This window comes from Cervus canadensis, chromosome 27, assembly GCF_019320065.1.
Source record: "Cervus canadensis isolate Bull #8, Minnesota chromosome 27, ASM1932006v1, whole genome shotgun sequence".
Taxonomy (NCBI): Eukaryota; Metazoa; Chordata; class Mammalia; order Artiodactyla; family Cervidae; genus Cervus; species Cervus canadensis.
This window is the reverse complement of record NC_057412.1, coordinates 6,176,565-6,189,122: the sequence shown is the minus strand read 5'-3', so window position 1 is coordinate 6,189,122 and position 12,558 is coordinate 6,176,565. Positions and strand designations below refer to the sequence as shown.

The window sequence follows — 12,558 nt, the reverse complement described above, 5'->3', positions numbered from 1 at the left end:
TCAAGTCAACCTGTTAAGAAAAGAAGAGAGCGTGACCCAGTACACAGGGAAGGGCCTCGGGGACAGACCTGTCTGAATTCAAAAGAGCTGCATACACTGTTATCAACCCGGATACGACATTACCTCAGGGGACGGCTGCTAGAATTAAATGACTGAGTTTCACGAAATCTGGCCATATCACAGGTTCTTAATACATAATTAGTCACAACTCTCCAGGTATGGATTTTGGAGTTGAGAGACTTGAAACCTGGTTCAAAATCTAACCCCATCCCTTGAAAGCTCCAGATTAAGAAAAACAACAAAACTTATTACCCCAATTCCCAATGTTGTTTTTGGACAGATTCGCCCAGTGAGTAAAGTAAACAGTAGGCTAAGCTCCTTGATCTTAACTGCAGATGGAGCTGGCTCACCATAAGAGGTGTTCCTGCTTTCTTCCACAGGGCATATATTCTCTTCTGCAAGGAGCCATACTCCACTGAGGCCTTACAACCAAGCCCAACACAGGAATTATTCAAATCCTCCACTTTCATACTATTTTGTACAGGTCACATGGCTACCTGCAATGCTATACCATTTCCTAGAATGGGGGGCATTTTCCAAATCCTTTTGAAATTCAACATCTGAATGACCACTTGCCGGGGGAAAAATTATAGCCCTATACAAAGGGACTGATCTAAAAATTAACTGAAAAAAAATTAATTGAAAGTTCAGAATCCCTGATGAAACACAAGACTTGTTTAACCATTTTCCTTAGGGTTATGTGCTGCAGGGTCTGCTTTTATTGACGACATGGCAGCTAAAGCAACTGTGGTGGTGGTTTACTCCCTCAGTCGTGTGTCCCACTCTTTGCGACCCCATGGGCTGCAGCCTGCCAGGCTCCTCTGTCCATGGGACTTTCCAGGAAAGAGTACTGGAGTGGGCTGCCATTTCCTTCTCTAGGGGATCTTCCCCACCCACAGACTGAACCTGGGTCTCCTGTATTGCAGGCGGATTCTTTACCGACTGAGCCACTAAATTCTGCTCTACTGATAACAAGACTATAGTAAGATTTTTTGGTATGATTCCATCTGATTTGCAATTTAACATTCATCTCTTAAGAGGCCTCAATTTCTAATCACTAAAATAATTTAAAGGAGCTGAAGATTTTTCATTCTTTAAAAACTTAAAAGTATCATCAAAATTATTTCAAAATTTTAATTAACTTTAATTAAATTCAAGATTTTAAATAATTTAATTTTAATTAATTCAAGACATGTATTTATCTGAATGCTCATATATACTTACTTATTTTCTCAAGTTCATTATTTTCTAGGACTGTTTCCTTTTTCAGTGCAACTAATATCATTTTGCTCAATAATGCTGAAGTACACAAATGGCTGGGAAGTTTCTTTGTATCTTGCTCTTTAAAATCTGTTTTGAAACCCTCATAATTCAAACTTAATCTTCCTTCTAAAAGAGGCCTATGCAACCACTGTAAAAAAAAAACAAAAAAAACATTAAATTATATACAAAATCATTCAACAGTCTAAATTATTTACTACCTACACAATTAAGACAGGGAACATTAATGAAGTTAGTAGAATATCTTCAAAATGTTCTTAGAATAATTTCAAAAATGAAGCTATTGCTAGCTTACTAGTAAAAAGCACAGAAGCCTAGAAATTTGGTTTCTACTAGCAGAAATTCAGAGAAGGCAATGGCACCCCACTCCAGAACTCCTGCCTGGCGAGTTCCATGGACGGAGGAGCCTGATGGGCTACAGTCCATGGGGTCGCAAAGAGTTGGACATGACTAAGTGACTTCACTTTCACGCACTGGAGAAGGAAATGGCAACCCACTCCAGTATTCTTGTCTGGAGAATCCCAGGGACGGGAGGCTGTTGGGCTGCCATCTATGGGGTCACACAGAGTCGGACACGACTGACGTGACTTAGCAGCAGCAGCAGCAACAGAAATCATCAACACGTGTATTTGAGGGTAACTTCAGGACACAACTATGTCCTATTCACCGTGTACCATGTCAACTGCTGTGTCAACTGCTGTCTTGTAAATATCAAATATCCAATATATGAGCATTCAAAGGCAGAAAGGGAAAGTAAGATACACATTTCATTTACGTTTTTTATTTCCCAAAATAAAATTAAAATATTTAAGCCTGCATGAAATCCAAACTTTAGAATGATATGAGCACTCTCCAATATCAAACACACCTGTACGGGAAGAGACTGTCTCATTTTTTCCCATTCGCTGTTGTCTGGCATTACACTTCCAATATAAACTCCCAGGAGATTAGCATCTTTACTCTCCAGAAGAGCATTTAGCAAATCATCAACAGCAGACAACAGCACCTGAAGACTGAAAATAAAGCAAGGACCTTAACTGCTAAGTTATGCTACAACCAATCTGAACACCCGGGTATACATTAAATACCCTATGGCAGATAACAGTTTACCTGAGCAAAAAGACAGATGAAAATAAAGGTACGTGACACCTCCACCCTCCTCTTATGACTGACATACACAATTGAACAGGGGATTTCATCCAACATTCATAATTTGAAATTAAGTGCTGTTTCTATTTCGGAATGAAGGAGACCTATTTCAGATCAGGTATTTCTGAAAAACAGCTACTTCACTTCATGAGAAGAGCATGATACTCAGAGAAAGATTTAACCCAACCATGGCAGCTCTGGATGTGTTCTCTTAGTTTTCAATTTTTTATTTATAGATTTAAGTACGCGATGTGAAAAACACCTACAATTTCATGTGAAAAACACCTACAATTTCAATCACTTACAACAGTGGCTACCAGACCCCCCCAAAAAACCAACAATGAAGGACGATCACTGTCTGTGGTGGCCGTGCGAGGTTACAGAGTTACAGCTCACACCAGTGCAAGACCAGGACAGAAACACGTCACATCCGTGACCATAAGTCAGGAGTTCGGCAGGTAAGCAAAAACAAATCATTCTTCAATGACTTGAGTTCAAACGGGTGATCATTAAAACAAAATCCTTTTGGAAAAACCTATTTGGATCTTCTCTTAGAATCCTGTGGGTTTCTTATGTAACAAGTCATTTTTCACAGGCACTCACACTAATCACGAAATCTTATTTAAGGACAATGATCAGTTATTAAAGAGATACTCTGCAATGGAGCATCAAAAAAAGGTTACCTTGTGACATCCAAAGTCGAAGACTGAACTTGGTTCTTCAGCCACAGAGCAGATAAACGTAGGAAGGTGCTCTGTTTATATGTGTCGCCAGTTCGATGAACCAATAAATTCACACCAGAGAGCCAAGTGTTTTTCAGTTTACTGATGATAAAGTCTAAAATCAAGATGTCAACAGTAATCTGTAGTCCCTCTAAACTAACTATCAGCAATACAAATACTTTAAAGCACTCACTGCAGATCTGAGATTTTTAAGGTACCATTAAGAAAACATAAAACTATTATTTGCTTGCCAAAACAAAATAACTATGTCATAAATATGTGATGGTACAAGCTAGTTCATGCCATATAAATGTAAAAATGCTAAGAATCTCAATTTCATTTTAATATATACCAAGATTGAATGTTTCTAACTATTAAGAGAATGAGATATTAATATACCCCTTTATGAATATGGAAACTGAGGCATCAAGAAATTAGCAACTTGCCAGAGATACCAGTGAAGGGGTTAAGACTAACTCATCCATCACAGCAGCTTCTAAACAGTTCCCTCAACATCAAGTCAGAACTTGAGACAAAATGTCTACATTCATCTTGGTTTAGAAACTTGGTTTCTAAAGCTCAAACTGTTTTAAGATTTGTATCCCTTTACTCAAAATGCTTTCAACTGGCAAACACATTATGATTCAATTAATAAAGCCTGGGCACTTACACTATGAAGGTCAGAGCCGGAGAATCCCAACAAAACATTTGAGCAGTAGGCTATTACCTGGCAAATGTGTTTTTTCTTTGCTCTCAGCACATAACTGAAAGAGAGTTAATAATAAATCTTCAGATGATGGCATTAGCAAGCATCCTTTCGCTGAGCTGAAGTAGTTATAGGCCACATCACAGATAAAAGACACTGATGAGTCATTATTTTCAGCTTCTGACAATTTCTTTGCTTTGGATAAAGTTTCATGAAGTTTAACAATAATTCTTTCAACATAAACTTCTCCAATCAAGTAATCTAGAGAAAAAAATTCAGGCAGACAAAATATAAATAATATTAACAGTGAATTTTCTTTCAATCTTTTTCATTTTCAATTGGTATATTTTAATACTTTACTTTGGGTTAATATTCCACCTTGTCTCTCCATGTTTTTTAAAAAACAAGGTGTTTATGTATTAGATAGAAGAAAACTACATCAATAAATCAGTCTGTTCCCTCACACATAAAAGCCCTCATCTCACATAAAAAAAGTTTTAAATTAAGTAAAAAAGACAAAATAAGCATGAACAGTTAAATTCAAATCCCTTTAAAATATAAAACTAAAAGTAATAAATATCTCAAATCATGTTACAAAGGAAAGAGGGGATGACAGAGGACAAGATGGTTGGATGGCATCCCCGATTCAATGGACATGAGTTTGAGCAAACTCCTGGAGATGGTGAAGGACAGGGAAGCCTGGCGTGCTGCAGTCCATGGGGTTGCAAAGAGCCAGGCACAGCTGAGCAACTGAACAACAACAGGGTGTTTACAAAATTAAGATATCTGAATGAACTAAACCCTGCTATTTTCAACTAATACTATGCTAACTGAATAACATGGAATCCCCCCAAAAAGGTGAAAAAAATGACTCCCTTCCTTCTGAAAACACAAGCCATATGTTTACTTACCGTTTTTAACATGTTGGGATAACACCAAGCTTAAAAGAGTCCATCTTTCCGAGAAGTAAGGTTCAGAAGATACTGTGGATTCCAAGTCTTTGTTACAAAGGTGCTCTGCCAAGGTTACCAATTTCTCTCCAAGGATATCTCCTTTGAGCCACAGCGTTACTAAAGCATGATTATCTGAACTAGAGCATGCCTAAAAACCATAAAAATCATAGCAAAGATTAGGATCAACATTAATTAAAAAAAAGTGTACCTGCCCAAAATATTAACCTGCACCTGAGTACCTCCCTTCATCAGCATGGCCCCAACTTAAACCCCCACTTCTCCTCCTCAAATGCTAAGAAAGCTGGTATCTTCCCTACTCCCCACTAAGCCTCGCTTATGTACACTTCCATGTTTTGTTCATGCTATCTTCCCAACCATAAATATTCCCCCTCTCTTTTATTTATCAAAATTACATCCATTACTATATTCAGTATAAATCCCACCTGCTTTGTGAAGTCTCCCATAACAGCCCATACTCATCACTGCTTTTCTCTGAATTTCTAGAGCAAATAATGTTTCATCTGTGTATGTCTTGTTTCCAATGAAACTGTAAGTTCCTTGAGAGCAGAGACTGTCTTAAACTTCTTTGATACCTGCTATCAACACTGTAGATATGTTCAACAAATAATGAATGGATGAACTTCAAAGACAGATTTTAAAATGCTCTACAAATGTTAAATTGTTGTTCATTAATTTTGTTAAAATTAAAGAATAATTAACATATAATAGTGGCAAATTACTTCAATATGAACAATGGGACTTATTATTTGCCCAAATTTTATGAAATAGTTACTGAGGCCAGATATCTGACAGCAACTGGTTTATTTTCACGGGGTGGGGAAGTCAAGGAAAAAAACTGTAAATCCACCCCCAAAAGCATGGTGATCCATGTTCCCAGAGCTTCTTTTGGTTTAAGGGCTGAGAAGAAAGGAATTTGCAACCTGGTTCATTTCAAAGCAATCTGGAAAAAAAAAATCCAAATGCGGATTGGGTAGTGTCTGAATAACTATTTATCTCCTTATTTAAAATACTGTAGGTAACGAGAGCTTTTATTTTAGCCCAAGCTTTATCACTATTCTGGCTTTATGACCTCATACAAAGCTCTTAATCAACCCAGACCTATTTCCTAATTTAAAAAATGAACATTAACTTAGAAAATCTGTAAGGTCCTCTCTGGTTACAAAATTCAGGTTTGTTTTTAAAGAAGCTGGCTTTAGGACTCTGCTCATAAAGTAAGAAGTTGCATAAAAACATAAGAAAAACAAGAATTTAGATGGCTATTAATATTGGCTTTCCTAAGGCAACTTACCAAATAAAAACCAATCTATAGAATCCAGAAAGTAAACTCCTGAATAAAAAGTCTCTCAGGTTATCAAAACATGAAGTCCAACCTCTCAATGTTTTAACACTTTCACAGAAAGAATCTGACCAAAGGATAGGGAAGCTAGTTAGGCATGGAAGTACAGAGGCAAACACTGGCTGTGAAATCCCAAATGCTGCCCAAGTCTTCCAAACAGAGATATCTGAACTATGTGGTACCTTCCTAAGTTGGAAACAGATGTATCAATCTTCTCTTATCAAATTAGTAACTACTTTTGCTCTGATTTTAGACTTATCTAGCAGTTTTATCATAATTTGGCTTTTCATGTAGCCTTCCTATCTGGAGAGAGGTACTGGATAAAGTAATTCAAACGGTGTGCCTGATAAATTATACTTCTCATTGAAAAAGAGTAAATTAATACTCAGTGTTTGTTTTGTAAAAATAAACTGTTGGGGGAAATGGGGAGTTTTTGCTTAATGTGTATAGAGTTTCAATGTTGCAAGGTGAAAAAGTATTGGAGATTGGTTGCACAATAACGTAAATATTAATGCTTAACACTTCTAATATTCACTTAATATTAACACAACACTCCTGACACTGCTAAACTGTACTTAGAAATGGTTAAAGATGATAGAGTTTATGTGTTTTTTTACCATAATTTTAAAATACAGGAAAAAAGAAAAACTTTCGTAAACTAGAGTTATGTATGTAAAATTTTTAAATAATGGAAAAATGCTTTTAAAAAAGGATAACTTTTAGGTAGCTAGTCATAACATTTCTTTGGTTGGAAAAGTGTTACATTATATAATTTACAACTTCATTAGGAAAGAATACTTAAGTCATTTAGAAAATTTTCTAAATTGTTTATGTTCCTTGACTTCTTTATATTATCCTCATCACTAATTTTCTTCCTTAGTCAAATGGCAATTAAATAAAGGTGGGAAGACTTTAGTTTGCCTGTATGGTACTCCAGGGTAAAACAAACTTAATTTATTGATGCGTTCTACTTAAACCTAGAAACACTCAATCCATCTCTAGAGAAGAAAAAATAACTAGGGTAACAAGAGGAAATCTTAGCTTAAAATATAAACTAAGATAAAAGATAAAGCATTTAACTCTTCCTTTGTTACCCACTAGGGAAGAAACATTAGATTTTCAGAAATCTGTTCATTTTTCCCTGATATTCCTAACCAGAAAAATAATTCTAAAGAAAGGTGAACACCTTTCTTTAAGTTAAGTCTTCCCAAATTATGTGAAGAAAGTTACAGTAATAGGGAAGTTCTTTAACAGAGACACCTGATCACATACTAGTATATGAATATGGCTGTCGTTTTTTTTTTCCTTCACCTATAAATACAGAAAAAAGACAGTATCTCTAAGGTACCTTTTCAATGATCTGAAGAACAGAGTTCCATTTCAGCTCCACCTAAAAGAAGAAAGAGAGAAACAATCTGCTAGGACAAACAGTAACTGGTAAAACTTTTTACAAGCAAAAGTGAGCATGGCATCACTACAAAACTAAAATGCTTTTTAGCTAGTCCTAGTTTAAAGAGTCCAACTTTAAAGACTGCAAGAACTTACCGTTTCATTACCAAGTTTTTGTCATCTCAACATATTTACTCTTACTGGACAGCGACCCAGAAGTCTCACATACTTCTTAATCCCAATCAAGAATACACTGTCTGCAAACTGACATTCATGGTCAAGAAACAATCTCAAATAACCCCCATCCAGGTCTCATTCTACTCATCCATCATCAGCGCGCCAGTATATAAACCACTACAGCTGAAAGAGAGCAGGGGCTTCCCAGGTGACTCACGGTGAAGAATCCACCTGCCAACGCAGGAGACAGGGGGTGCAGCCCTGATCTGGGGGGACTCCACGTGCCGTGCGGCAACGGAGCCCGTGGCCCCAGCTACTGACCCTGCGCCTGGAGCCCGGGAGCCACAACCACTGAAGCCGAGGGCCTAGGGCCGGTGCTCCTCAACCAGAGAGCCGCTGGAGAGAAGCCCGCGCGCCGCAAGCAGCGAGCAGCCCCCACTCGCCGCAACTAGAGAAAAGCCCCGCAGCAATGAAGACCCAGCACAACCAAAAATAAATAAATTAATTTTTAAAAAAGGTACAGAACAATAATACCTCAGTAAGATCATCCAGAATCGCTTTTCTTTCCACATTATCATCACAGCAACAGAGCGCACTGTACAGAATGTCCACCAGGAAACCGGCATCCTTCCTTTGATCTTCGGTTAGCCAACCGGTTACTTTCTGGTACAGAAACTGCACTGCCGGATTTTTCTGTACAAGCTTGGCTATTTCAAGAGGCTTGTCTTTGACAGCGCCCTGCTTTTCATCACCGATCAGCACTTTAAACACTTGGCTTGAGGAGAACGAGCTGAGCAGGGTGGAAAGAAACCTGAGATGCTGCTCCGACTTTCGTTCGTTGACGTAATTAATGCTCATCTCTGCCAGTTTACAGACTAAGTCTTCCAAAGGTTTTTTCCTCAGCGGGGATATAAGGTCAGAGCAACTCGGAGAGACAGAAGGTTCAGCCATTAACTCAGAGCCTTCCCTGTTCTCTCCCTCTGAGGAGACACATTTTTCATTCTTCTTATTATTTTCTGGCATCTCATCAGCAAACCTGACCTTACCAACTTTTTTTTTATTTAACTTCAAGGAGCTCTTGGGCTTTTGAAGCACCTGCAATAGATTAGAAACACCCAAAACTGACTTAACATCGGCTTCTGGCTCATTGATTTTCTTAACACAGATCTCTGATAGTCTTTCCCAGAAATTCAGCAGCACTTTCTCCAAGTTGCGGGCTGTTTTATCATCTTTTTCCAAATCGGCTCTGGCTTCCCAGGAACTTAAAGTTTCTGCCAAATGGTTAAATAGCTGCCCATCTTGCAACTTTGGGTCTTTGAGAACTGCATCAATAAAAGGAATCAACTGAAAGAGAAGGCAGAAATATAAAAGTTCACTTTTCAGGAGAAATAAAATCTGAACCTTATTTGTAAAGTATTATCAATTTTCTTATTTAATAACTGAAAAACATGATTTTCACCCCAAACTCTGAAAAGAGTTAAGTTGAACTGGAAAATAATTTTCACATCATTCAAAGAGCCTAATGATTTCACTGCTTCTCCTGTGAATTACTTTTCATGGTATAACTGACCAAGATTATTGGTCATCAACAAGTAATACAGTTTTCTTTGTATCTTCTGAACTTATTCAAGTTTTTTGCTTTTTTCTAAACCAATATGAAAGAAATATAAGACCCAAAGAATTCAGAATGCTTTCTCTTAAATTACAAAGATAAGGAAAATTAAATATCTGAGATCAACTAGAATCTGGGCTTCTATAATCACAGTAATTAGTTTCCTGCCTTAAGGAACCTTATTCCAGAACCCGCTTTTATCACTAGTCCTAAAAGCTAAGCACAGTTATTCACAAAAGGATAGATGTACTACATATTTTAGAAGGAACAGGATGATTATTATATAATTTAAAATAAAACACAAAAGACTGAAAATCACATCTTCTAAATTGTTTTCCATTTCAACTCTCTAAAACAGGGTTTGCACAACCAGAGAATAACTAGCCCTTAGACATTATGGTATAATGATAGTAACTAATAATACAGAAATTTTATTTATCTGGTCAGTAATACACATTACTGTATAAAAAGTTACAAATCATAATGAAATCTTTACAAGGAAGGCTAATTAATAAAAATGACAGAAACACACACAATGAGCTTGATTCTTTACATGTAGTGTGCAAAGGCAGTGATGAGTTTTACAATATAAATACCTGATCATTGACGAGCATCTCTTCTATCTCTTTCTCCCCTAAGTTTTGTTGCATTATAAAACGTAAGCATTCAAAAAAAGCAGATATCACTGCTGAGCACTCTGAAAAGCTGGTTTTGGTTCTTTCTGTTGATAGCCTAAGAAATAATAAATATGTGTGGCTTATTCTTCCATGAAAAAGAAAATAAGCAATTCAAAAACACCAAAATAAAGACATGGAAAACGATTTCTAAAAAATAAAATTATTAAATGAAAAACTAACGCCAACCAACCAAAATACAGCCCTATTAGAATATGAATTTGAAGAACTGAAAAAAAGCATATTTTCAAAAATGGGTCCACAGAAGATAACATTTATTTTCTATTCATGAACCAATCCACCTGCAAATTTCAAAGAGAAGCTTTAAACAAATAAAGATGGTAGTGTTGTGAAAAAAAATTAATCATTAATAAAACTGGGTATCTTTTACTAAGTTCAACAAATACACTGAAATGACATTTTAAGTGTGAGTTTAAAGAGCTATTATATTTAAGTTAATGGAAGACGTCACCAGTTGATTTTCTGCATGTGGGCATTTGTATTTATCAATATACAAAAAAATGGGTCATTGAAAAGGAGCCTATTTCCACCTAAAGGGTCTTACAATACTTTACCTCACTTTCTGCTAGTCTATCACTGAAGACTTGAAAGTATCACAAAAAAGAATTCCAATTATAATTGTCTGAAAACTTTAGAAGTGTTTAATGAACAGCAAAACAATCTGAGGAAATTTAAGTATGACAATGTCATTCTGTCCAGTTATAAAAATAAGAAAAAAATACATTTGGCTTTAAAGGTCAAAAATTCAAATTCCTGGGGTTTCCCTGTTGGCTGAGTAGTAAAGAATCTGCCTGCTAATTCAGGAGACACAAGTCCGATCCCTGATCTGGGAAGATCCCACATGTCGCAGAACAACTAGCTTGCACGCCTCAGCTACTGAGTCTACGTGCTACGACCACTGCAGCAGGCGCTCCCCAGAGCCCACGCTCCGCAAGGAGAGAAGGCGCGGCAGTGAGGCAGCCGTGCGCCGCACCCAGAGAAAAGCCCGAGCAGCCGTGAAGGCCCAGCACGGCCAAACCAGATAAACAAACAACCTTACCCTGCAACTAGGGAGGTGAGGAAATTCTTGAAGAAATCCAGCTTTGGATCTGTAATGGACTGAGGGAGTTTGCTGATGAAGGGCAGAAGATAAGGATATATCACAGTAGCCAGACCCCGACCTCCTTCACGAACCACAGCTGACAGCTTGGGAAACACACTTTTTTTCGCATTTACATGAAGCCAACAGTCCTTATCAAGAAAAAAGAAAAAAAGATTATAATAGTAATTAGAGATCATAAACATACATTTCCCAATCAAGAGAAAAGACATAGAGACTCTCAAAAATAAAATTCAAGTATTTTACCTAAAGGGGGTAAAAAAATCTGTCAGTACAAACTAAAAATTTGAAATTATAAGAAATTTATTACATATGGTAACCAGGTATCCAACATGCTTCCAGGGCAATATGGATCAAAAATAATTATTTAACTTGAAAGATTCCTAAAAAAGCTGCTTTCTAAACAAGTTTAAAAAAAAAAAGCGGCTTTCTAAAAGTGACAGCAGTTATTGTTGTTGTTTAGTCTCTAAGTTGTGTCCAACTCTTGCGACCCCATGGACTGTAGCACAACAGGCTGCTCCGTCCTTCAATATCTCCTAGAGTCTTAAATGTAAGATTCAGATATGTTGACTTCGTTAAGCCATATAAGAATTGATATTGACTAAAGTGAAGGTAAAATAAAAACTCTATTTCATTTTATAGTCAGTTTAAGATTTTACCAAGTTTTGGATTAAAGTATTTGATGTCCAAGAAAGCATTTTTCTAGCAAGTTTTAAAAATTATAACCTGATAGGCTCTCTTGCATGGTATGTAAGGCTTCTAAAACACAATTAAAGGAACTTCCCTGGTGGTCCAGTGGCTAAGACTCCTTGCTCCCAACGCAGAGGCCCCAGGGTCCCATCCCTGGTCAGGGAACTAGATCCCACAAGAGGCAACCAAGAGTTCATGTGCCTCAACTCAAGGTCCCAACTAAAAGACCTCACATGCTGCAACTAAAAATCCTGTGTGCACAACAAAGATCAAAGATCCTGCATGCTGCAACTAAGACCCAGTGCAGCCAAATAACTATGGGAAAAAAAACCACAATTAAGAAGACAAGTATTCCCAGATATACTAAATGCACCTCTCTGACTTACCTCAACAGTTGTAAGTGTATAAAGTACAGCTTCCCAGAGGGCAGGGCATACAATGGGATCACTGTCATCAATGCTAAGAAGAACGGATGGGCTCACTTTGGATGCTTCATCCTTCATCAAGTGTGGAATACGCTGGCACAAAGCAGAAACTAACTCAAAATAGGCTGAGCGGATCTGAAAGAAAAAGTGGAAAGCTGACTTAAAGTCTAGTAAAGATATGATAAAATTTTTTTTATTTATGGCCATGGCAGGTAGGTTATACATACTAACCTTCCATAAATA

The 12,558-nt window shown here is 37.1% G+C and overlaps 1 protein-coding gene across 2 annotated transcripts in view; it reads right to left on the bottom strand.

The window, feature by feature from the left end:
• Positions 1 to 12,558, bottom strand: part of LTN1 (listerin E3 ubiquitin protein ligase 1) — a 55,229-nt gene that overhangs the window by 27,821 nt on the left and 14,850 nt on the right. For both annotated transcript variants that reach the window (XM_043448824.1, XM_043448825.1), the window contains exons 7-16: positions 12,277 to 12,450; positions 11,141 to 11,331; positions 10,003 to 10,138; positions 8,329 to 9,138; positions 7,577 to 7,618; positions 4,830 to 5,019; positions 3,940 to 4,179; positions 3,174 to 3,327; positions 2,210 to 2,354; positions 1,285 to 1,471 (exon numbers count right to left, since the gene is read on the bottom strand). In XM_043448824.1, coding sequence (XP_043304759.1) covers positions 1,285 to 1,471; positions 2,210 to 2,354; positions 3,174 to 3,327; positions 3,940 to 4,179; positions 4,830 to 5,019; positions 7,577 to 7,618; positions 8,329 to 9,138; positions 10,003 to 10,138; positions 11,141 to 11,331; positions 12,277 to 12,450 — 2,269 coding nt within the window. The remainder of the gene's footprint in view (positions 1 to 1,284; positions 1,472 to 2,209; positions 2,355 to 3,173; positions 3,328 to 3,939; positions 4,180 to 4,829; positions 5,020 to 7,576; positions 7,619 to 8,328; positions 9,139 to 10,002; positions 10,139 to 11,140; positions 11,332 to 12,276; positions 12,451 to 12,558) is intronic.